The sequence below is a fragment of the Pelodiscus sinensis genome, chromosome 1 (genome assembly GCF_052426305.1).
Source record: "Pelodiscus sinensis isolate ZL-2025 chromosome 1, ASM5242630v1, whole genome shotgun sequence".
In the NCBI taxonomy this organism is placed as follows: Eukaryota; Metazoa; Chordata; order Testudines; family Trionychidae; genus Pelodiscus; species Pelodiscus sinensis.
In genome coordinates this window covers 354,371,136-354,392,082 of record NC_143052.1, presented here as the reverse complement: position 1 = coordinate 354,392,082, position 20,947 = coordinate 354,371,136, and the positions used below count along the sequence as shown (strand labels likewise).

The window sequence follows — 20,947 nt, the reverse complement described above, 5'->3', positions numbered from 1 at the left end:
GAGGCTACGCGTGGAATATCGCGGAGCCTCATTTGCATACCTAATGAGCCCCCATTTTTTTCCGAAGAGGCTCTTGCGCCAGAAGTAGCATCTACACGGCCCCTTCTTGAGCAAGAAAACCCCTCTTGTGCAATGCCGTTCTTCCTGAAAAGTAATAGGTGTAACGGCGTTGCACAAGAGGGGTTTTCTTGCACAAGAAGGGGCCGTGTAGATGCTCCTTCTTGCGCAAGAGCCTCTTCTGAAAAAAATGGTGGCTCATTAGGTATGCAAATGAGGCTCGGCGATATTCCACGCTTAGCCTCATTTGCATATTACTCGCACAAGAAGCCGCGAGTGTAGACACAGCCAAGGGGCAGAGGCTTGGACAGAAGCGACGGGACTGGGGCTTTGCTCTCCAACCCAGCCTTCCACGCACCGCCCTTGCTGAATATAAACGGGAAATAGCAGGAAGGAAACACACCTGTAAAACAGAGAACTCGCTGGTCTGAGCTGACGTCCGTTCTGCCGCACAGACTCTGTGGTGTGCTCAGTGCCTAGTATGGCAGGGCTGGGTGAGGGGGGACGGACAGCACAGTCCTAGTAGCCATGGATCACCAAGTTCTGTGACTGGGGGAGGCCACACGCTTTGTCACATCTGCCAGCGGAATCCCTTGCGCACAGCAGGGACCGCGGGTGTCCGTCCGTCCCACCGCACACGCTCATTGCGTGTCTCCCTGAAGTCAGGCAACACCCGTTTCTTCCTGCTTCTCCGTTCTCTTCTTCCTACCAGAGACGTCATCCCAAGGGGCGACATTTCTAACTGCTGTGGATGGCCAGAGCTGAGACGGGGTCGTTATGCCGGGAGGTGTGTGTGGTTCGCATCCACTGGCTTCGGCCTATAGCCAATTTCAGAGGTGGCTGAGGCTGCCAGTTTTACAAAGCAGATGCCGAGGACTCTTCCTTGTGTTCCCCTTTGCTGCTCAGCAGTTCGAACTAGGGTGGCTGTGTAGACATACCCCCAGAGACAGCAGCATGGCCTAAGGGACATGGCGTTAGAATGGGCTTCAGGGGACACAGAGACTAGACCTAGTTCTGCCACAGTCTGAGTTGTGACCTTGGGTGAGTCACTTCACCTTTCCATGCCTCAGTGTCCCCATCTATAAAATAGGGCTCACACTCTGCCCTCGTTAGGTGCTCGCCTTGTGATCTGCTGGCGAAAGGGGCCATGTAAGAGCTCAGGATTGTTAATCGTTAGGTCTGGCAGCCTGTGCCCTACAGAAATCCTGCTTCTGGCCTGGTTATGAAAGGGAGAAACCCCCAAGCCAGGCAAGGGTGAGCAGAGACTGAAATCTGGCCATGGTTGGCAGTGGCCCAGAGCTGGGAAGTGACTGGCAAGGGGCCCTGAAGTAAACCCCTCACACGCTGTACTGGTTTCTCCAGAGCAGGGAGGATTCAGGCTGGTGGGAGGGCAGGTGCCACCCACTGCCCTGCCCGGCAGGGAGGGAGACTCAGGGCAGAGGTGAGATGACAGCTTTTGCTCCAGGCTTTTGGCTTGAAGGGCCTGATGCACAGGCCAAAGCTTGACTGGGTTATCACACGTTCAGAAATGACCCTGTGGGACGTATCCAGGGAAGGCGATTAGCCAGGGAGGCCCCCGCCTGCTCCGGGTGCTGCTGACTCTGAGGGCCAGAGCTGGGACTGGACGAAGTCAATAATGAACTAGATCAATTCTCCGGTTCTGCTCATTCCCTGTGAAGCACCAGGCCTTGGCCCCTGGCAGAGGATGGATCCTGGGCTAGATGGACCCTGGGTCGGACTCACGCTGGCCCTGTCTATATCCCTGGGCAGGCTCCAGGCCAGGGGGCAATTAGCTCTTGCTGCTGTACGAGGCATCTGTGCCTGATTAGCCCCTGGTCACACCTCAGCCTCCGCCTGTGTCCCAGGGGCGGCAGGAGTCCCCGGCGCTGCTGCCAGGATGCTGGATAAATACTCCCGGTGCCTGGCAGGCTGCAGCCTGCGCTCCAGGCAGCCGGGCCCGGGGGCTTGTTCCTTCCACTGAAGATCATTGTCCTGCCCACCCGGTGAGTCGGCTGCGCGGAGAGACGGGGGGTGATTCTCTGACCCCTCTGTGGGGAGAGTCCAGGGCAGAGACCAGCCCCACAAAGCTTCTCTAATTCTGCCCATTGCTTGCTAGTGGTTCTGGACGATTTTCCTTATGGACAGACAGCCCCCTCGCCAGCGTGCGCAGCAAAGCTCCCGTCACGCCCGGGCAGAGAACCAGGGAAAGGGGTGGGGGGGGGGGATTTTTCCAATGAGTCTTTCAAAGCTGAGACCATCTCTGCTCTGCCTTGTCCCGGGCTCTGTCCTGAGAGGAGGGATTTGTCCCAGGGCTGCTGGCCAGGGTTCCTCTGCCCACTGCTGGGGGGGTTGGTGCAGGGGGTGGGTGGTTTTGGGGGCACTGGGACATGGCAGGAGTGGGGAATCTCATCCAGCTCTCATTGTTCTCCCTGGTGTTCCCTGCTACCCCCCAGCCCGGCGCCTCTGCCTGCTGCCCCGACTGCACCTCCCCTCTCTGGGAACATCTCAGCTTGTTACACCCAGACAGACAGACACACACACACTCAGTCACTCATATCGACACTGACACAAACAGAGAAACAGACACAGACTGACACTCACACAGACACACATTCACTCACCCTGACACTGCCACGCTAAGACTCACGCAGACAAAGTGTGATGCAGAAACACACAGAGACACAGGGACGCTCGCTCACACTCACGCGCTCACACCCTGCTGCAAGGGGCAGTAAAACCCAGGAGTGCCCAGGGAAGAGACACACAGGCCAGCACATTCCCCACCGGCTTCTTCCTTCCCATCTCCGCCTCCTGCCGCTGGCTTCTCCCCCGGCTTCACTCTGGCTCCCTCGGGTTCCCACACTAGGAGCTGGGCCCGTCCCTGGCCAGCGCTCGCAGAGACAGACTAGCTCCCAGCAAGCCGGGCGCGTCTCCATGGCAGGGTCTCTGGGCTCGCTCTGGCCGGTCACAGAGGCAGGGCTGATCCGTGTCCAGGCCAGAGTCACAGGGGCAGGTCGGTTTGTACCCGGCACGGCTCAGCCCTGCCCCCATTCTCCCTCTGGTGCCCTGTGCTCTGGCTGGGTGAGAGCTGGCAGGGACCTGCCTACAGGTGCAGGGAATCGAACCCCAGCTCCTAGCGCCACCGGAGCCAGCGGGACAAACTGACCTGCCGTCCAGCCCCCTGAACTCTGCTCAGCCTGGGCCTTGTGAGTGCGCGTCGCTGGGCCTGTCTCGTCCCCCGTCCGTGCTGATGTGCCCCTGCGCCTGGGCCCGTCCCATGGGCCGTGAGAAATCTGTACTCCCGCTGCGCTCCATGCGCCTGAGAGGGCCAGCAAGTGCCCGGGCCCTGCAGAGCTCAGGGACACTTTTCTGGCCCTTCCAGGAGTTCAATCTCCCGGCCGGTAACAATGTGACCTCAGGTCTGGCCTGACTGTGACTAGTGTGGGGCCAAGGTATCAACTTCCTCCCTAGCGATCGCTCTGGAGCTGCGGGCAGCAGAGCTGCGGGGGGCAGGATCCCTGGTTCCTTTGAAATGAGCTAGGGCTGGAAATCAGCAACTAAAGGGAGCTCCATTTCTGGGGAGAGATGCCCCTGAGTTCCTGGAGCCTGGCTCCTCCGGCTCCTTCCAAACAGTCCCCACTGATACCTGTGAGAGCAGCCCCAGGCCGGCAAGAGAGGGCTCTTGTGTGTTGGGATTCGGCAAATCAGTGTAGAACTGCACGTCTCTCCCCTGATCGCAAGGGAACTCACAGGTTCATTTTGCATTGACACAGGGGTTGGGAGCTGGCCGGGACAGCCACTGCTCAGCATGGTGGGTTTCAATAGCACCAGCTTCCACCCTGCGACGTTCCAGCTGACCGGGTTCCCAGGCAAGGAGGCGGCTTACCACTGGATCGCTATCCCCTTCCTTGTGTTATACGTCACTGCCATGGTGGGGAATTGCCTTGTTCTCTGCATTGTCTGGGCAGACCGGCGTCTCCACCAGCCCATGTATCTGTTCCTTTGCATGTTGGCAGTCAACGACCTCGGGATGTCTCTGTCAACCCTGCCCACCGTGCTCGGCCCCTTCCTCTTCCATTTCACAGACATCGCTTTCGATGCCTGTCTGGCCCAGATGGCTTTCATTCACTTTTTTTCCCACATGGAATCTGCGATTTTAGTGGCCATGGCGTTCGATCGCTTGGTGGCCATCTGTAACCCGCTGCGCTACGCGGCCATCCTGACCCACCCCAGGATTGTGAGAATCGGGTTGGCTGTTGTGGTTAGAAACTTCAGCGTGATGTTTCCAGTTCCCTTTCTCATTAAACGCTTGCCGTTCTGTCACTCCAATGCCCTCTCCCACGCCTACTGTCTGCACCCTGACGTGATGAAGCTGGCGTGTGCGGATATCTCAGTCAATAATATCTATGGCTTATTTGCTGTTCTCCTTGTCTGCGGAATAGACCTGTCGCTTATTTCCATCTCCTACGTTGTAATTGTGACGACCATCTTCAATATAGCCTCTGGGCGGGAACGCCTGAAGGTCCTAAACACCTGCGTCTCCCATGTCTGTGCTGTGCTAATCTACTTCATTCCAATGATCGCAGTCTCTGTCATACACAGGTATGGCAGGAACACCCCTCACGTGGTCCATGCCCTAATGTCCACTTTTTACCTCTTCGTACCCCCTGTGTTAAACCCCATCATTTATACTATAAAAACCAAGGAGATTCGAAAATGCATCCTCAAAATGTTCTCTAGGTAACTGGGTGTGGGATGGTTTCTAATGTACCTCTCTTTGGTTTGTAAATACATGGATGGATGGGTAGATGGGAGAAATAGGATGGATGGATGGATGGATGGATGGACAGATGAACGGATGAATGGATGGATAGGAGAAATAGGGTGATGGATGAGGGAGGAAGGGAGGGAGGGATGGATGGGAGAAGTAGGGTGATGGATGAGAGATAGCTGGATGGAGGGATGGCTGGCTGGCTGGCTGGGAGAAATGGGTTGATGGATGGATGGATGTTTTCAAGATACTGAAGTCACTAATAATTCGGGGATCTTCTGTTCTGGGGCATCTCACTGAAGATACTGCACAGGACCTGGTTTTTTAAAGGGCTGGATTTTGGTTCTCCGAGAACTGGCACATGAAGACATCTCGGTTTGGGCACCTACACACTGAAGCCACCAAAATCTCTAGTCCCCTTTCATAGGTAGGACATTCCTTGTGTGTCAGGTGTCTGGTTGATCATGCAAAAAGAGACGACACCAACTCTGAGATGAGGTGGGTGAACTGTGGCCTTCTGGGAGATGTTTTGTCTCTAATTTATTCTTTATGCACAATTCTTTGTGTGAGGAAGACGGTGGCAAGTGAGAATGTCCTCTGTATCACAGCTGCACACTCGGTCGCTGGAGCGAGGGGAGATTGCAAATGACTGATAAATAAAAGCCATGCAAACCCGACACACGACCTCGAGAGCCGTTCCAGCAGCTGATCGTACGTGGGATTTCCTCCAGCAGCTCGGGCGTCAGCTCAGAGCTGCTCCTCCGTGACTTTCCGTCTGCCCCTGGCCGGCTGCCATCTCACCTCCCCCCGGTGTTAATGACACAGCTCTCAGGGCCTGACTGGGGCTGCTCCGTGCGGAAGGATGAACACGGGACCCCGCTCCCCTGCAGGCTCAGCATGCTGGAGAGCTGGCAGGCCAGTGCCAAGCCCTGCGGGCCTCTTGGGCGCTGCCCTGGTGCAGATCCAAGGGAGGGTGGGAGGCACGAGCCAGCAGGGATGTCCAGCCTGGCTGATGGGGTGTGAGAGCGCAGCCCTGCCCAGGGATGCACTGCCAGGGCCTCTCTCTGGCCCCGCACTGGCCCCTGGCTCACACGGAGCTCAGGGGGCTAGAAAGGTTTAATGGAGGAGCTAGCGGTGCCTCTGGAGAGCTGGGCACGGGGAGGTTTTGGGGCAGTTTCTTTGCCGGAGACGCAGGGCACAGGACAGGGAGCCCAGGGAGCACGGTTCTGCTCTACCAGTGACACTTTGTGACTGTAGCAGGGTCTCTCGCTTGCTCCTGTGTGTGTTTGTGTGTGTGTTGGTGCGAGGTGTGTCTGCTCCGGTGTGTGCACGTCTCACTGCCCAGCAGCTCGGGCCGAAGGAGGGCAGCGGCACCGTCATTAAACACCAGCACCAACAATGGGGTGTGAGCCGCTACACACCCTGGAACGGGCCAGCTCCCAGCCCGCAGGGGGCTGCACGGCCCGGCTGTTTCCCTTTCCGTGTGCTGGGCATCAGGCGCTGGGGAGGCCCCATTGCCACAGGCAGCGAATCCCTACGGTCGCCTGCTCAGCCCTTCTCTGAGGTGGGCCTGGGACAGGGCCAGTGAGGGGACATCCCCATCCCAGAGTGCCCCAGACGCCGGGGACCCTCCCGGCCACTCACACCCCCCCTACGGGTGCCACTGGGATTCCCCTCTGCCGCACACACACATACACAAACACCATGGGTGGTGCTGGGATTCCCCTCTGCTGCACACCCACAGGGCGCTCACACATACACAAACACCATGGGTGCTTTTGGGATTCCCCTCTACTGCACACACACACAGACACACACACACACACGCACACACCATGGGTGCTTTTGGGATTCCCCTCTACTGCGCGCGCACACACACACACACACACACACACACACACACACACACACCATGGGTGCTTTTGGGATTCCCCTCTACTGCACACACACACACACACACACACGCACACACCATGGGTGCTTTTGGGATTCCCCTCTACTGCGCGCACACACACACACACACACACACACGCACACACCATGGGTGCTTTTGGGATTCCCCTCTACTGCGCGCGCACACACACACACACACACACACACACACACACACACACACACACCATGGGAGCTTTTGGGATTCCCCTCTACTGGGCGCACACACACGCACACACACACACACACACACACACGCTGCTGGAATTGCCCTCTGCCACACACACGCAGGGCGCTCAGGGCCAAGGCCAGACACAGACAGTCCCTCCCCTGTGACCCAAGGTCTGCAAGGTGCCGGTCCGGCCACCCCTGCCTGGTCTCTGGGACTCCTTGTGGGCTCCCCTCCCACATCCATGGCAGGGCCCTTCCCACCCTGAGGGGACACAAGCTCCCGGGGGGACGTGTGACCCTCCCACCTGTCCCCTCCGCACCCTGCGCCCAGCCTGGGGCTCCCGTGCCCTCCCAGGGGTCCTGCCGTGGGGAGGAGCTCTGCCCTCCCGCTGCACCAGCCCCCCGGCGCATTCAGCTGCTCTCCCTGGCAGCCAGACGGGGCGGGAAGGAGGTCGGAGCCGCCCCGATCCCTGCTCTGTGCAGCGTAGCCCGGTGCCTGGGAGGGAGCCAGGCTGGGGAGGGGCACTAGGGGCAGCCTGTGGGGTGGGGTGGGGGGAGGCTCTGCCTCATTGGCTGCTGACCCCAAAAGCCGAGTCCGGACAGGCGGCAGCCAGGTGCTCTCCCAGTCTGATTTGACACAAGAGGCTCCAGTCTCACCCTCCCGCTCTGGTCCCGCCTCGGCCCCGTGCGCTGCCCACTCCCACCACCTCAGGGAGGAGGGGGAGTACCGGACCCTACACGTCCCCCCCGACCCATCTCTGCCCGCCCCCTCACACTCATTGTTCCCACGGGCCGTGTGGGCTCCGGCCTGTTGCACTGGGGAGGATCCAAGGGACGGTGCAGACCGGTGGGCGCTGATGTTTAAAGATGGCTCCAGATGGGATGCCGGCAAGTATTCCTGGTCCGGGGAGCCGGTGGGACTCTCGCAAAGGCAGAATTCTCCGGCCCACACCTGGACACATCTTTGGTGAAGCAGCCATGGCCAGATTTCAGTCTCTGCTCACCCTTGCCTGGCTTGCGGGTTTCTCCCTTTCATAACCAGGCCAGAAGCAGGATTTCTGTAGGGCACAGGCCGCCAGACCTAACGATTAACAACCCTGAGCTCTTACATGGCCCCTTTCGCCAGCAGATCACAAGGCGAGCACCTAACGAGGGCAGAGTGTGAGCCCCATTTTATAGATGGGGACACTGAGGCATGGGAAGCTGAAGTGACTCACCCAAGGTCACACACTCAGACTGTGGCAGATCTAGGTCTAGTCTCTGTGTCCCCTGAAGCCCATTCTAACGCCATGTCCCTTAGGCCACGCTGCTGTGTCTGGGGGTATGTCTACACAGCTACCCTAGTTCGAACTAGGGTGGCAGTGTAGACATACCCTGAGAGAGGGGCATGTTTCAGCTAAATGTGATGCAGAAGGCTGGGTCCCTAAATGACACGCAGGCATCTCTGTCTGGTTCCCCATTGGAGTTTGGAAAGGCTAAAATCCTGCCTCGCTGTACGAGTGGTGAGCCAGCCCCACTCAGCCAGACGTGTGCGTAGCTGCCCCACTCGTGTTCCCCCCCACCTGGGGTAGGTCCTCAGTACCCGCCGTTGGCTCTCCCCCGTCGCCGGGTGCTTGGTTCAACCGTTATTGCCGGGACGTGAGAGTAGGGGGGCCCGTGCCTGCCCTCTTTCACGGGCCCCAGCCCAGGGCCCTGTCACGTTGCTGGATCTTGAGGGGAGCAGCCAGAGCACTGATGCACCCATAGGTGGGGGTGTTGGCTCCAAAAATGGTATAGAAGGGGGCCATGTGAGGTATTGAATAGAAACTTATTACCTGATAACCCTGTGTACGCTGTTCATGTGTTTGTATAATGTCTGTGTGTGCAATTATTAGCATGTACTTGTATGGATACTGAATATTTCCCTGCATGTGGTTGAGTACTGGGCAGGGCCGAGCCTGTGGACATGCTAATTACCGAGGCCCTGTGGAACAATGGCTCTCAATGGGCTATGGACACACCCAAAGAATGGGGGCTGTCACCTGAGAGCAGCCAGCAGGGAACACAGATTGGCCTCTGGCCAGGTGACCTGCTGCATACAAGAAGTGCCCTCGGCTGGCTGCCTGGGATCCCTGGGCACACGCCGGCCAGGCCTCTGTCCCTGGGCAGGCTCCAGGCCAGGGGCAATTAGCTCTTGCTGCTGTACGAGGCGTCTGTGCCTGATTAGCCCCTGGTCACACCTCAGCCTCCGCCGTGTCCCAGGGGCGGGGGGGAGTCCCCGGTGCTGCTGCCAGGATGCTGGATAAATACTCCCGGTGCCTGGCAGGCTGCAGCCTGCGCTCCAGGCAGCCGGGCCCGGGGGCTTGTTCCTTCCACTGAAGATCATTGTCCTGCCCACCCGGTGAGTCGGCTGCGCGGAGAGACGGGGGGTGATTCTCTGACCCCTCTGTGGGGAGAGTCCAGGCAGAGACCAGCCCCACAAAGCGTCAAACGTTTCCTTTTCTCGTCTGTGCTGGGCAAATTCTGCCCCTCGCTGGCCAGTCGGTTCCAGGCAAGTCTCCTCGGGACAGAGGAGCCCAAACGCCGGGTGCCCAGCAAAGCCCCGTCACCCCCAGGCAGGAAACCAGGCAGCTGGGGAAGGGGCAGGGAGGATTGTTTTACGCAAGATTTAAACACTCAGATCTCCTCTGCTCTGTGAGAATCCATGTCCCTCGGCTCTGTCCTGAGAGGAGGGATTTGTCCCAGGGCCACTGGCCAGGGTTTCTCTGCCCACTGCTGGGAGGGTTGGTGCAGGAGGTGGGTTGTTCTGGGGGCACCGGGCCATGGCAGGAGTGGGGAATCTCATCCAGCTCTCACTGTTCTCCCTGGTGTTCCCTGCTATCCCCCAGCCCAGCACCTCTGCCTGCTGCCCTGACTGAGCCTCCAGGCAGCCGGGCCCGGGGGCTTGTTCCTTCCATGCTGAAGATCATTGTCCTGCCCACCTGGTGAGTTGGCTGCGTGGAGAGACGGGGGGTGATTCCCTGACACCTCTGTGGGGAGACTCCAGGGGAAAGACGAGCCCCACAAAGCGTAATATGTTTCTATTCTCTTATCTTTGCTGGGCAAATTCTGCCCCTCACCAGTCAGTTGGTTTCTGGCAAATCCTCTTGGGACAGAAGGGCACAAACGCCAGGTGCTCAGCAAATCTCTGTCATGCCCAGGCAGCAAACCCGGCAGCAGGGGATCGGGCTGGAGTGGATTTTTGTACATAAGTCTTTGAAGGCCCAGATCTCCTCTGCTCTGGGTGAGAGCCCATGTCCCTGAGCTCTGTCGTATACTAGATATTTGTCCAATTGCTGCTGGTCCGTGTTTTGGGGTTGGTTGGTGCAGGAGGTGGGTGGCTCTGGGGGCACCGGGCCTTGGCAGGAGTGGGGAATCTCATCCAGCTCTCACTGTTCTCCCTGGTGTTCTCTGCTACCCCCCAGCCTCTGCCTGCTGCCCCGACTGCATCTCCTCCAATGCTCCGGCTGGGTGAGAGCTGGCAGGAGTCTGCCTACAGGTGATGGGAATGACAATCCAGCTCTTTCTGCAGCTGGAGCCATATGGACAAATCCTGCTCCGACTGACCTACCATCCGGCCCCCTGAACCCCACAGCCCTACTCAGCCTGAGCCTTGTGAGTGCTCATCATTGGGCCTGTTTCGTTCCCCATCCGTGCTGTGCTGATGTGCCCCTGCACCTGGGCCCGTCCCATGGGCCATGAGAAATCTGTACTCTCCCCGCACTGCACATGCCCAAGAGGGCCGGCAATTCACAGCACCCTGCAGAGCTCAGGGACACGCAGGCCCCATTGGGCATTCCAGGTCAGTCCAAGGGGGAGTTCTCCCTGCTGGAAACAATGGGAGCTTAATGGCTACAGCCTCTTCCTCAAAAGGTTCTGGAGCGGTGGGCAGCAGAGCTGCGGGGGGCAGAATCTCTTGCTTCCCTTAAATGAGCTACAGCTGGAAATCAGCTACTAAAGCGAGCTCCATTTCTGCGGAGCGATGGCCCTGAATTCCTGGAGCCTGGCTCCTCTGGCTCCTTCCAAACAGGTCCCCACTGATACCTGTGAGAGCAGCCCCAGACCAGCAAGAGAGGGCTCTTGTGTGTTGGGATTCAGCAAACAATGTAGAACTGCACGTCCCTCCCCTGTCACCTGGTCGCAGGGAAACTCATGGATTCGTTTTGCATGTACACAGGAGTTTGCAGCTGGCTGGTCATGGTGGGTTTCAATAGCACCAGCTTCCAGCCTGCGACGTTCCAGCTGACCGGGTTCCCAGGCCAGGAGGCGGTTTACCACTGGATCGCCGTCCCCTTCATTGTGTTATACGTCACTGCCATGGTGGGGAATTGCCTTGTTCTCTGCATTGTCTGGGTAGACCGGCGTCTCCACCAGCCCATGTATCTGTTCCTTTGCATGTTGGCAGTCAACGACCTCGGGATGGCTCTGTCAACCCTGCCCACTGTGCTCGGCACCTTCTGCTTCCACTTCACAGACATCGCTTTCAACGCCTGCCTGGCCCAGATGTTTTTCATTCACTTCTTTTCCTTCATGGAGTCGGGGATTTTAGTGGCCATGGCGTTCGATCGCTTGGTGGCCATCTGTAACCCGCTGCGCTACGCGGCCATCTTGACCAATCCCAGGATCGTAAGAATTGGTCTGGTCATTGTGGTTAAATGTACCAGCATGCTCTTCCCTTTCCCCTTTCTGATTAAGAGGCTGCCATACTGCAAAAGTAACGTGCTGTCCCACGCCTACTGCTTGCACTCAGACATGATGAGGCTGGCGTGTGCAGACACCACCCTCAATAACATCTGTGGACTATTTGCCATTCTCATCACATACGGCTTGGACTCACTGTTCATCACCCTCTCTTATATCATGATTCTGAGGACTGTTTTAAATGTTGCATCCCATGAGCAGCGCCTCACGGCCCTGAACACCTGCATCTCCCACATCTGTGCCGTCCTACTCTTCTATGTCCCAACACTTGCTGTCCCCATTATCCACAGGTTTTGGAAAAATGCCCCTCTTCTTGTGCATATTCTTATGTCCTATGTCTATATCTTTGTCCCTCCTGTGCTAAACCCAATCGTTTACAGTGTGAAAATGAAAGAGATTCACAAGGGGATTGTGCGACTATTCTCTAGAGGCTGAAAGTGAACTGACAGTTGTGTCAGTAAAGTTGTTATTGGGTAAGTTTTCTGTGCTTTGTTTGATGAGTGTTAAATCTTTCTGAAGAACATTCGAAACCCTCCAACAATAACATATCTGCATGATAGTTCCTGTCCAGTTTGCATGAAAATTGGCTTATGAATATGAATATGCATAAGTTGGAGATGCTTTAAAGAAAATACCTCATGCAACCTATCAATGTTAATGTTACAGACCGCTTCATTTGTATATCCTATTTTGGTGCATGTATCATTCTTGTATGTAAAGATAGAAATATGAAGTATATGACTTTATGATTTAATGTGCTAATGAGAGCCGTTACTGGTGCTCCGGAAGCCTGGATGATTGGATGATCAACTTAGCAACTTGTAAACAACCTTGTTTGTCTTGTAAGTCCAAAGGTGATTGGACTAGTAAGACATGTGACTGTGCCACCTGGAACTGGGATTCCATTTTTTGACCCAGGTAGTTTTCATGGAAGAGAGAATATAGAACAAAAGATCCCCACCTTGGGGAGAAGACTATTCAAGCAAGGGGAAGCTCTTTGTCTTTGGCTGGTCAAGACAATCCTGGAAGGGTACAAAGAGCTGGGGATCCAGGTCAGAGTAAAATATCATCTTTGTCCTGAAAATTATGCCTAGATCAAGTATAGCTCTTTAGGAAAAGAATCTGCTTACAATCGTCTTCTTAAACCCTTGTACTCCGAGTAGAGCATAGATCATCTACAAGTCTCCTCCACTTCATTCTGTCTTGAGACAAAACTTCTAGCTGACTCCAGGAATACCCCAGTTGTTGCTGTCCTTCAGTCTCAGTAGATCTTCTCCACATTGTCCGAGGTCTACCTCTTTTGCATTTTCCTTGTGGGTTCCATGTGAGAGCTTAACAGACTATGCTGGATGATGGTTTTCTCAGAGTGTGGCCTAGCCATCCCCACTTTTTTCTCTTGATTTGAATGTCAAGTGGTTCTTGTCCTGCTCTGTTCCAAAGCTTCTCGTTTGTGACAAAGTCTTGCCATTTGATGTGAAGGATGTAACTCAGGCATCTGTTTATGAATGTCTGTAGCTTGTGGTTTGAAGACGTTTTAGTATGCAAGGTCTCACATCCATACAAGAGCACACTCTTCACATTTGTGTTGAAGATCTGCAGTTTCATGTTCACAGATATGATTTGTGAACTCCATATGGGTATGTCTACACTAGCTCATGAGTTCGAGCTAGGTAGGCAACTGAGAGCAACCGGAGTTGCAAATGAAGCCCGGGATTTAAATATCCCAGGCTTCATTTGCATGTTCCCAGACGCTGCCATTTTGAAATCCCCCTTAGTCCGAACTAACTGCCCATGGCTAGACGCGGCAGTTAAACGTTAATTCGAACTGACTCCTTAGTTCAAATTAACTGTTACTCCTCGTCTAACTGCGGGCAGTTAGTTCGGACTAAGGGGGATTTCAAAATGGCAGCGTCTGGGAACATGCAAATGAAGCCTGGGATATTTAAATCCTGGGCTTCATTTGCAACTCCGGCTGCCCTCAATTGCCTACCTAGCTCAAACTAACGAGCTAGTGTAGACATACCCTATGGGACGAAGAGTCTTGAATGCAGCTGCTGCTTTCCCTGTCCTAGCATTGATATCCTTGTGTGTTCCTCCATCGCTGCCCTTAATACTCCCCAAGAAGATGAACTGCTCACATCTTGCAGGTCATCCCCTCTCAGTGTGATGGTGTTGTTGTTGGACTGGTTGGACTCATTGTCTTGATCTTTCCCTTGTTAATGCTCAGTCCAAACATTGAGGCAGTTTTTTCTAGTGTTGGGACCTTTTCTTCCATGCTTTCATGTTGGTGTGAAAGGAGGGAGATATTGTCAGCAAAATCAATGTCCTTTAGCTGTTTGAAAAGTGTCCACTACATACCCCGTTGATGGTCATTCATTGTGATCAAGAACAGGAAAGGTGACAACAGGCACCCTTGTCACACTCCTGAGAGCATGCTGAAGGATTCTGTCAAGATACCATTGTGGGTGGTCTTGCTTACAATATAGGGTGTTTTTTAGTGAATTAGCACTAGCTATGTGTTTTCTTTTGAGCTTAGTAAATGATTTTTGTCTGGGTGCTTTCACTTTCATTGATAAAGAGGGCAAACATCCTCATGAGTTTCCTTTGTGTAAAACTTTTACTCGGGGAACTACGGATTTATGTGGGGATGTGATCTCTTTTGAAATTTGGTTTCATGCATACTTTGCCCTGGCATTGCATTCTCCCAGGGCTGAAGAGGTTGAGAGTCTGCATTGCTCTTTGGGAGTCTGGTTACCCCAACTCTCTGCCTTGTCTGGGGGAGATCAGAATATCTGGCCCAGCAGAACATGATGGTGGTGTGATGGACACCCCCCATGCTTTATGAAATGGATTTATGGACATGAATATACATAAATCAAAAGTGCGTTGAGCAAATTATGTCGTGTAACCCATTAATCTTCATGTCACAATCTGCTGGTTCTGTTTACCTTATTTTGATGTATGTATCAATTTTGTGTGCAAAATTAGCCTTCTTGAGTGGGAATACTTTGTGCATTTCAAGTGTGTGAATGAGAGACATGGAGGGTGTTACCTTCAAGGTCTTGATGAGCGGCCTCGATTCCTTAACAAACGGAATAGGAAAGGAGAGGCCTTGGTCTTTTGGCTGCCCTGCACCTGAAGGAAGGAGCCTGTGACCCCAGGGTGGCGGAGACAGCCCTGGTTTGGAGGGGCAGCTGGAAAAGTGGTTCTAGGGTGAGTTTGAAGAGTTTGTACTGAGGTTTCAGTGTAGAATTAGCCAAGTGGTTTTGTGTCTTTTGATTTGTAACCTACTTTCCTCTGCCTATTTTCACTTATCACCACTTCAATCCTACTGCTTGTACTAAATAAAATCACTTTTACTGTCTATCAAACCCAGTGTAGTTGTTACCTCGGGGGGCAGAGGGGGACAACCAGTGTGCACAATATATTGTTAAAACCCCTAATTCGTTGGGGTCTGATCCTATGTGGGGAGTGCTCTCTCAGGAGGCTGGGCCCCAAACTGCACTCACCTTGGACCTGAAGTGGGTCAGTCTGTACTGCTTCTCAGTGGGGGCAGGGACCTCAGCTTGGGGCCTTGGCTGGGGGAGACCAGAGGAGCTGGCCCAGCAGGACCGGGCAGTGAGGAGCCCCAGACAGCGAGAAGGTGAGTGGCAGTGGCCGTGGCAGCACTCTGAGAGGCCCCCCGAGGGGTCATCTGTGACCCCCCCATCACAGGCGGGGAGCCCCAGAGAGCAAGGTGGCGGTGTCAGTGGCATAATCGACACGAGAGGGAAGAGCCCCAAGGGGTCTTTTGTTATCGTACCCTGTCACAACCTGCGTAATTAAAACGGTGTAAAGCGAGTGGCCTGCAAAAAGTTCTGCAATTTCCTTCTACATCTTTAAATTGCCGTCTTAGATGTAAAAGGAGATCAAAGCCTTTGGGGGAAGGACTGTGGGGTCCAGTGTCTGTGAGCAGCACCTGACACTTGCTGGCTGCGATCTGAGTCCCATGGGCAGCAGGTGACGTTGGCAAGGGATGTAATTTCCCTCTACTCTGCGTGGGCACGAGGGCTGGGCTGCAGTAGGCACAGAAGGGCTGTGTCTACACTCGCGGCTTCTTGCATGAGTCATATGCAAATGAGGCTAAGCGTGGAATATCGCGGAGCCTCATTTGCATACCTAATGAGCCACCATTTTTTTCAGAAGAGGCTCTTGTGCAAGAAGGAGCGTCTACACTGCCCCTTCTTGCGCAAGAAAAACCCTCTTGCGCAATGCCGTTCTACCTGAAAAGTAATAGGTGTGATGGCGTCGCGCAAGAGGGTTTTTCTTGCACAAGAAGGGGCCGTGTAGATGCTCCTTCTTGCGCAAGAGCCTCTTCTGAAAAAAATGGTGGCTCATTAAGTATGCAAATGAGGCTCAGAGATATTCCACGCTTACCCTCATTTGCATATTGCTCGCGCAAGAAGCCGCGAGTGTAGACACAGCCAAGGGGCAGAGCCTTGGACAGAAGCGACGGGACTGGGGCTTTGCTCTCCAACCCAGCCTTTCACGCACCGCCCTTGCTGAATATAAACGGGAAATAGGAGGAAGGAAACACACCTGTAAAACAGAGAACTCGCTGGTCTCAGCTGACGTCCGTTCTGCCGCACAGACTCTGTGGTGTGCTCAGTGCCTAGTATGGCAGGGGTGGGTGAGGGGGGACGGATAGCACAGTCCTAGTAGCCATGGGTCACCAAGTGCTGTGACTGGGGGAAGCCACACGCTTTGTCACGTCTGCCAACGGAATCCCTTGCGCACAGCAGGGACCGCGGGTGTCCGTCCGTCCCACCGCACACGCTCATTGCGTGTCTCCCTGAAGTCAGGCAACACCCGTTTCTTCCTGCTTCTCCGTTCTCTTCTTCCTACCAGAGACGTCATCTCAAGGGGCGACATTTCTAACTTCTGTGGATGGCCAGAGCTGAGACGGGGGTCGTTATGCCGGGAGGTGTGTGTGGTTCGCATCCACTGGTTTCGGCCTATAGCCAATTTCAGAGGTGGCTGAGGCTGCCAGTTTTACAAAGCAGATGCCGAGGACTCTTCCTTGTGTTCCCCTTTGCTGCTCAGCAGTTCGAACTAGGGTGGCAGTGTAGACATACCCCCAGAGACAGCAGCATGGCCTAAGGGACATGGCGTTAGAATGGGCTTCAGGGGACACAGAGACTAGACCTAGTTCTGCCACAGTCTGAGTGTGTGACCTTGGGTGAGTCACTTCACCTTTCCATGCCTCAGTGTCCCCATCTATAAAATAGGGCTCACACTCTGCCCTCGTTAGGTGCTCGCCTGTGCCCTACAGAAATCCTGCTTCTGGCCTGGTTATGAAAGGGAGAAACCCCCAAGCCAGGCAAGGGTGAGCAGAGACTGAAATCTGGCCATGGTTGGCAGTGGCCCAGAGCTGGGAAGTGACTGGCAAGGGGCCTTGAAGTAAATCCCTCACACGCCGTACTGGTTTCTCCAGAGCAGGGAGGATTCAGGCTAGTGGGAGGGCAGGTGCCACCCACTGCCCTGCCCGGCAGGGAGGGAGACTCAGGGCAGAGGTGAGATGACAGCTTTTGCTCCAGGCTTTTGGCTTGAAGGGCCTGATGCACAGGCCAAAGCTTGACTGGGTTATCACACGTTCAGAAATGACCCTGTGGGACGTATCCAGGGAAGGCGATTAGCCAGGGAGGCCCCCGCCGGCTCCGGGTGCTGCTGACTCTGAGGGCCAGAGCTGGGACTGGACGAAGTCAATAATGAACTAGATCAATTCTCCGGTTCTGCTCATTCCCTGTGAAGCACCAGGCCCTGGCCCCTGGCAGAGGATGGATCCTGGGCTAGATGGACCCTGGGTTTGACTCACACCGGCCCTGTCTATATCCCTGGGCAGGCTCCAGGCCGGGGGCAATTAGCTCTTGCTGCTGTACGAGGCGTCTGTGCCTGATTAGCCCCTTGTCACACCTCAGCCTCCGCCTGTGTCCCAGGGGCGGCAGAAGTCCCGGGCGCTGCTGCCAGGATGCTGGATAAATACTCCCGGTGCCTGGCAGGCTGCAGACTATGCTGCAGACAGCCGGGGCCGGGGGCTTGTTCCTTCCACTGAAGATCATTGTCCTGCCCACCCGGTGAGTCGGCTGCGCGGAGAGACGGGGGGTGATTCTCTGACCCCTCTGTGGGGAGAGTCCAGGGCAGAGAACAGCCCCACAAAGCTTCTCTAATTCTGCCCCTTGCTTGTTAGTGGTTCTGGACGATTTTCCTTATGGACAGACAACCTCCTCGCCAGCGTGCGCAACAAAGCTCCCGTCACGCCCGGGCAGAGAACCAGGGAAAGGCGGGGGTGGGGGGGGATTTTTCCAATGAGTCTTTCAAAGTTGAGACCATCTCTGCTCTGCCTTGTCCCGGGCTCTGTCCTGAGGGGAGGGATTTGTCCCAGGGCCGCTGGCCAGGGTTCCTCTGCCCACTGCTGGGGGGGTTGGTGCAGGGGGTGGGTGGTTTTGGGGGCACTGGGCCATGGCAGGAGTGGGGAATCTCATCCAGCTCTCATTGTTCTCCCTGGTGTTCCCTGCTACCCCCCAGCCTGGTGCCTCTGCCTGCCCCCCCGACTGCGCCTCCCCTCTCTGGGAACATCTCAGCATGGTACACCCAGACAGACACACACACACACACTCAGTCACTCATATTGACACTGACACAAACAGAGAAACAGACACAGACTGACACTCACACAGACACACATTCACTCACCCTGACACTGCCACGCTAAGACTCACGCAGACAAAGTGTGATGCAGAAACACACAGAGACACAGGGACGCTCGCTCACACTCACGCGCTCACACCCTGCTGCAAGGGGCAGTAAAACCCAGGAGTGCCCAGGGAAGAGACACACAGGCCAGCACATTCCCCACCGGCTTCTTCCTTCCCATCTCCGCCTCCTGCCGCTGGCTTCTCCCCCGGCTTCACTCTGGCTCCCTCGGGTTCCCACACTAGGAGCTGGGCCCGTCCCTGGCCAGCGCTCGCAGACACAGACTAGCTCCCAGCAAGCCGGGCGCGTCTCCATGGCAGGGTCTCTGGGCTCGCTCTGGCCGGTCGCAGAGGCAGGGCTGATCCGTGTCCAGGCCAGAGTCACAGGGGCAGGTCGGTTTGTACCCGGCACGGCTCAGCCCTGCCCCCATTCTCCCTCTGGTGCCCTGCGCTCTGGCTGGGTGAGAGCTGGCAGGGGCCTGCCTACAGGTGCAGGGAATCGAACCCCAGCTCCTAGCGCCACCGGAGCCAGGGGGACAAACCGAGCTGCCGTCCAGCCCCACTGAACCCTGCTCAGCCTGGGCCTTGTGAGTGCGCGTCGCTGGGCCTGTCTCGTCCCCCGTCCGTGCTGATGTGCCCCTGCGCCTGGGCCCGTCCCATGGGCCGTGAGAAATCTGTACTCCCGCTGCGCTCCATGCGCCTGAGAGGGCCAGCAAGTGCCCGGCTCCCTGCAGAGCTCAGGGACACTTTTCTGGCCCTTCCAGGAGTTCAATCTCCTGGCCGGTAACAATGTGACCTCAGGTCTGGCCTGACTGTGACTAGTGTGGGGCCAAGGTATCAACTTCCTCCCTAGCGATCGCTCTGGAGCTGCGGGCAGCAGAGCTGCGGGGGGCAGGATCCCTGGTTCCTTTGAAATGAGCTAGGGCTGGAAACCAGCAACTAAAGGGAGCTCCATTTCTGGGGAGAGATGCCCCTGAGTTCCTGGAGCCTGGCTCCTCCGGCTCCTTCCAAACAGTCCCCACTGATACCTGTGAGAGCAGCCCCAGGCCGGCAAGAGAGGGCTCTTGTGTGCAGGGATTCAGCAAATCAATGTAGAACTGCACGTCTCTCCCCTGATCGCAAGGGAACTCACAGGTTCATTTTGCACTGACACAGGAGTTGGGAGCTGGCCGGGACAGCGACTGCTCAGCATGGTGGGTTTCAATAGCACCAGCTTCCACCCTGCGACATTCCAGCTGACCGGGTTCCCAGGCCAGGAGGCGGCTTACCACTGGATCGCTATCCCCTTCCTTGTGTTATACGTCACTGCCATGGCGGGGAATTGCCTTGTTCTCTGCATTGTCTGGGCAGACCGGCGTCTCCACCAGCCCATGTATCTGTTCCTTTGCATGTTGTCAGTCAATGATCTCGGGATGTCTCTGTCAACCCTGCCCACTGTGCTCGGCACCTTCCTCTTCCATTTCACAGACATCGCTTTCGATGCCTGTCTGGCCCAGATGGCTTTCATTCACTTTTTTTCCCACATGGAATCTGCGATTTTAGTGGCCATGGCGTTCGATCGCTTGGTGGCCATCTGTAACCCGCTGCGCTACGCGGCCATCCTGACCCACCCCAGGATAGTGAGAATCGGGCTGGCTGTTGTGGTTAGAAACTTCAGCGTGATGTTTCCTGTTCCCTTTCTCATTAAACGCTTGCCGTTCTGTCGCTCCAATGCCCTCTCCCACACCTACTGTCTGCACCCTGACGTGATGAAGCTGGCATGTGCGGATATCTCAGTCAATAATATCTATGGCTTATTTGCTGTTCTCTTTGTCTTCGGAGTAGACCTGTTGCTTATTTCCATCTCCTACGTTGTAATTGTGACGACCATCTTCAATATAGCCTCTGGGCGGGAACGCCTCAAGGCCCTGAACACCTGCGTCTCCCATGTCTGTGCTGTGCTAATCTACTTCATTCCAATGATCGCAGTCTCTGTCATACACAGGTATGGCAGGAACACCCCTCACGTGGTCCATGCCCTAATGTCCACTTTTTACCTCTTCGTACCCCCTGTGTTAAACCCCATCATTTATACTATAAAAACCAAGGAGATTCGAAAATGCATCCTCAAAATGTTCTCTAGGTGACTGGGTGTGGGATGGTTTCTTGATGTAACTCTCTTTGGTTTGTAAGTACATGGATGGATGGGTAGATGGGAGAAATAGGATGGATGGATGGATGGATAGGAGAAATAGGGTGATGGATGAGAGAGGGAGGGAGGGATGGAGGGATGGATGGATGGATGGGAGAAGTAGGGTGATGGATGAGAGATAGCTGGATGGAGGGATGGCTGGCTGGATGGGAGAAATGGGCTGATGGATGGATGGATGTTTTCAAGATATTGAAGTCACTAATAATTCGGGGGTCTTCTGTTCTGGGGCATCTCACTGAAGATACTGCACAGGACCTGGTTTTTTAAAGGGCTGGATTTTGGTTCTCCGAGAACTGGCACATGAAGACATCTCGGTTTAGGCATCTACACACTGAAGCCACCAAAATCTCTAGTCCCCTTTCATATGTAGGACAT

The 20,947-nt window shown here is 55.4% G+C and overlaps 3 protein-coding genes across 3 annotated transcripts; all 3 read left to right on the top strand.

The window, feature by feature from the left end:
• Window positions 1-3,865: 3,865 nt before the first annotated feature.
• Window positions 3,866-4,801, top strand: LOC149526063 (olfactory receptor 51I1-like). The gene has a single exon (XM_089770163.1). It carries the CDS (start codon window positions 3,866-3,868, stop codon window positions 4,799-4,801), a length of 936 nt encoding a protein of 311 aa, XP_089626289.1.
• A 6,345-nt stretch (window positions 4,802-11,146) lies between these two features.
• On the top strand, window positions 11,147-12,085 carry LOC149526062 (olfactory receptor 51I1-like). Its single transcript, XM_089777085.1, has one exon. It carries the CDS (start codon window positions 11,147-11,149, stop codon window positions 12,083-12,085), a length of 939 nt encoding a protein of 312 aa, XP_089633211.1.
• A 7,486-nt stretch (window positions 12,086-19,571) lies between these two features.
• On the top strand, window positions 19,572-20,507 carry LOC102448318 (olfactory receptor 51I1-like). Its single transcript, XM_075922673.2, has one exon. It carries the CDS (start codon window positions 19,572-19,574, stop codon window positions 20,505-20,507), a length of 936 nt encoding a protein of 311 aa, XP_075778788.2.
• The last annotated feature ends 440 nt before the right edge of the window (window positions 20,508-20,947 follow it).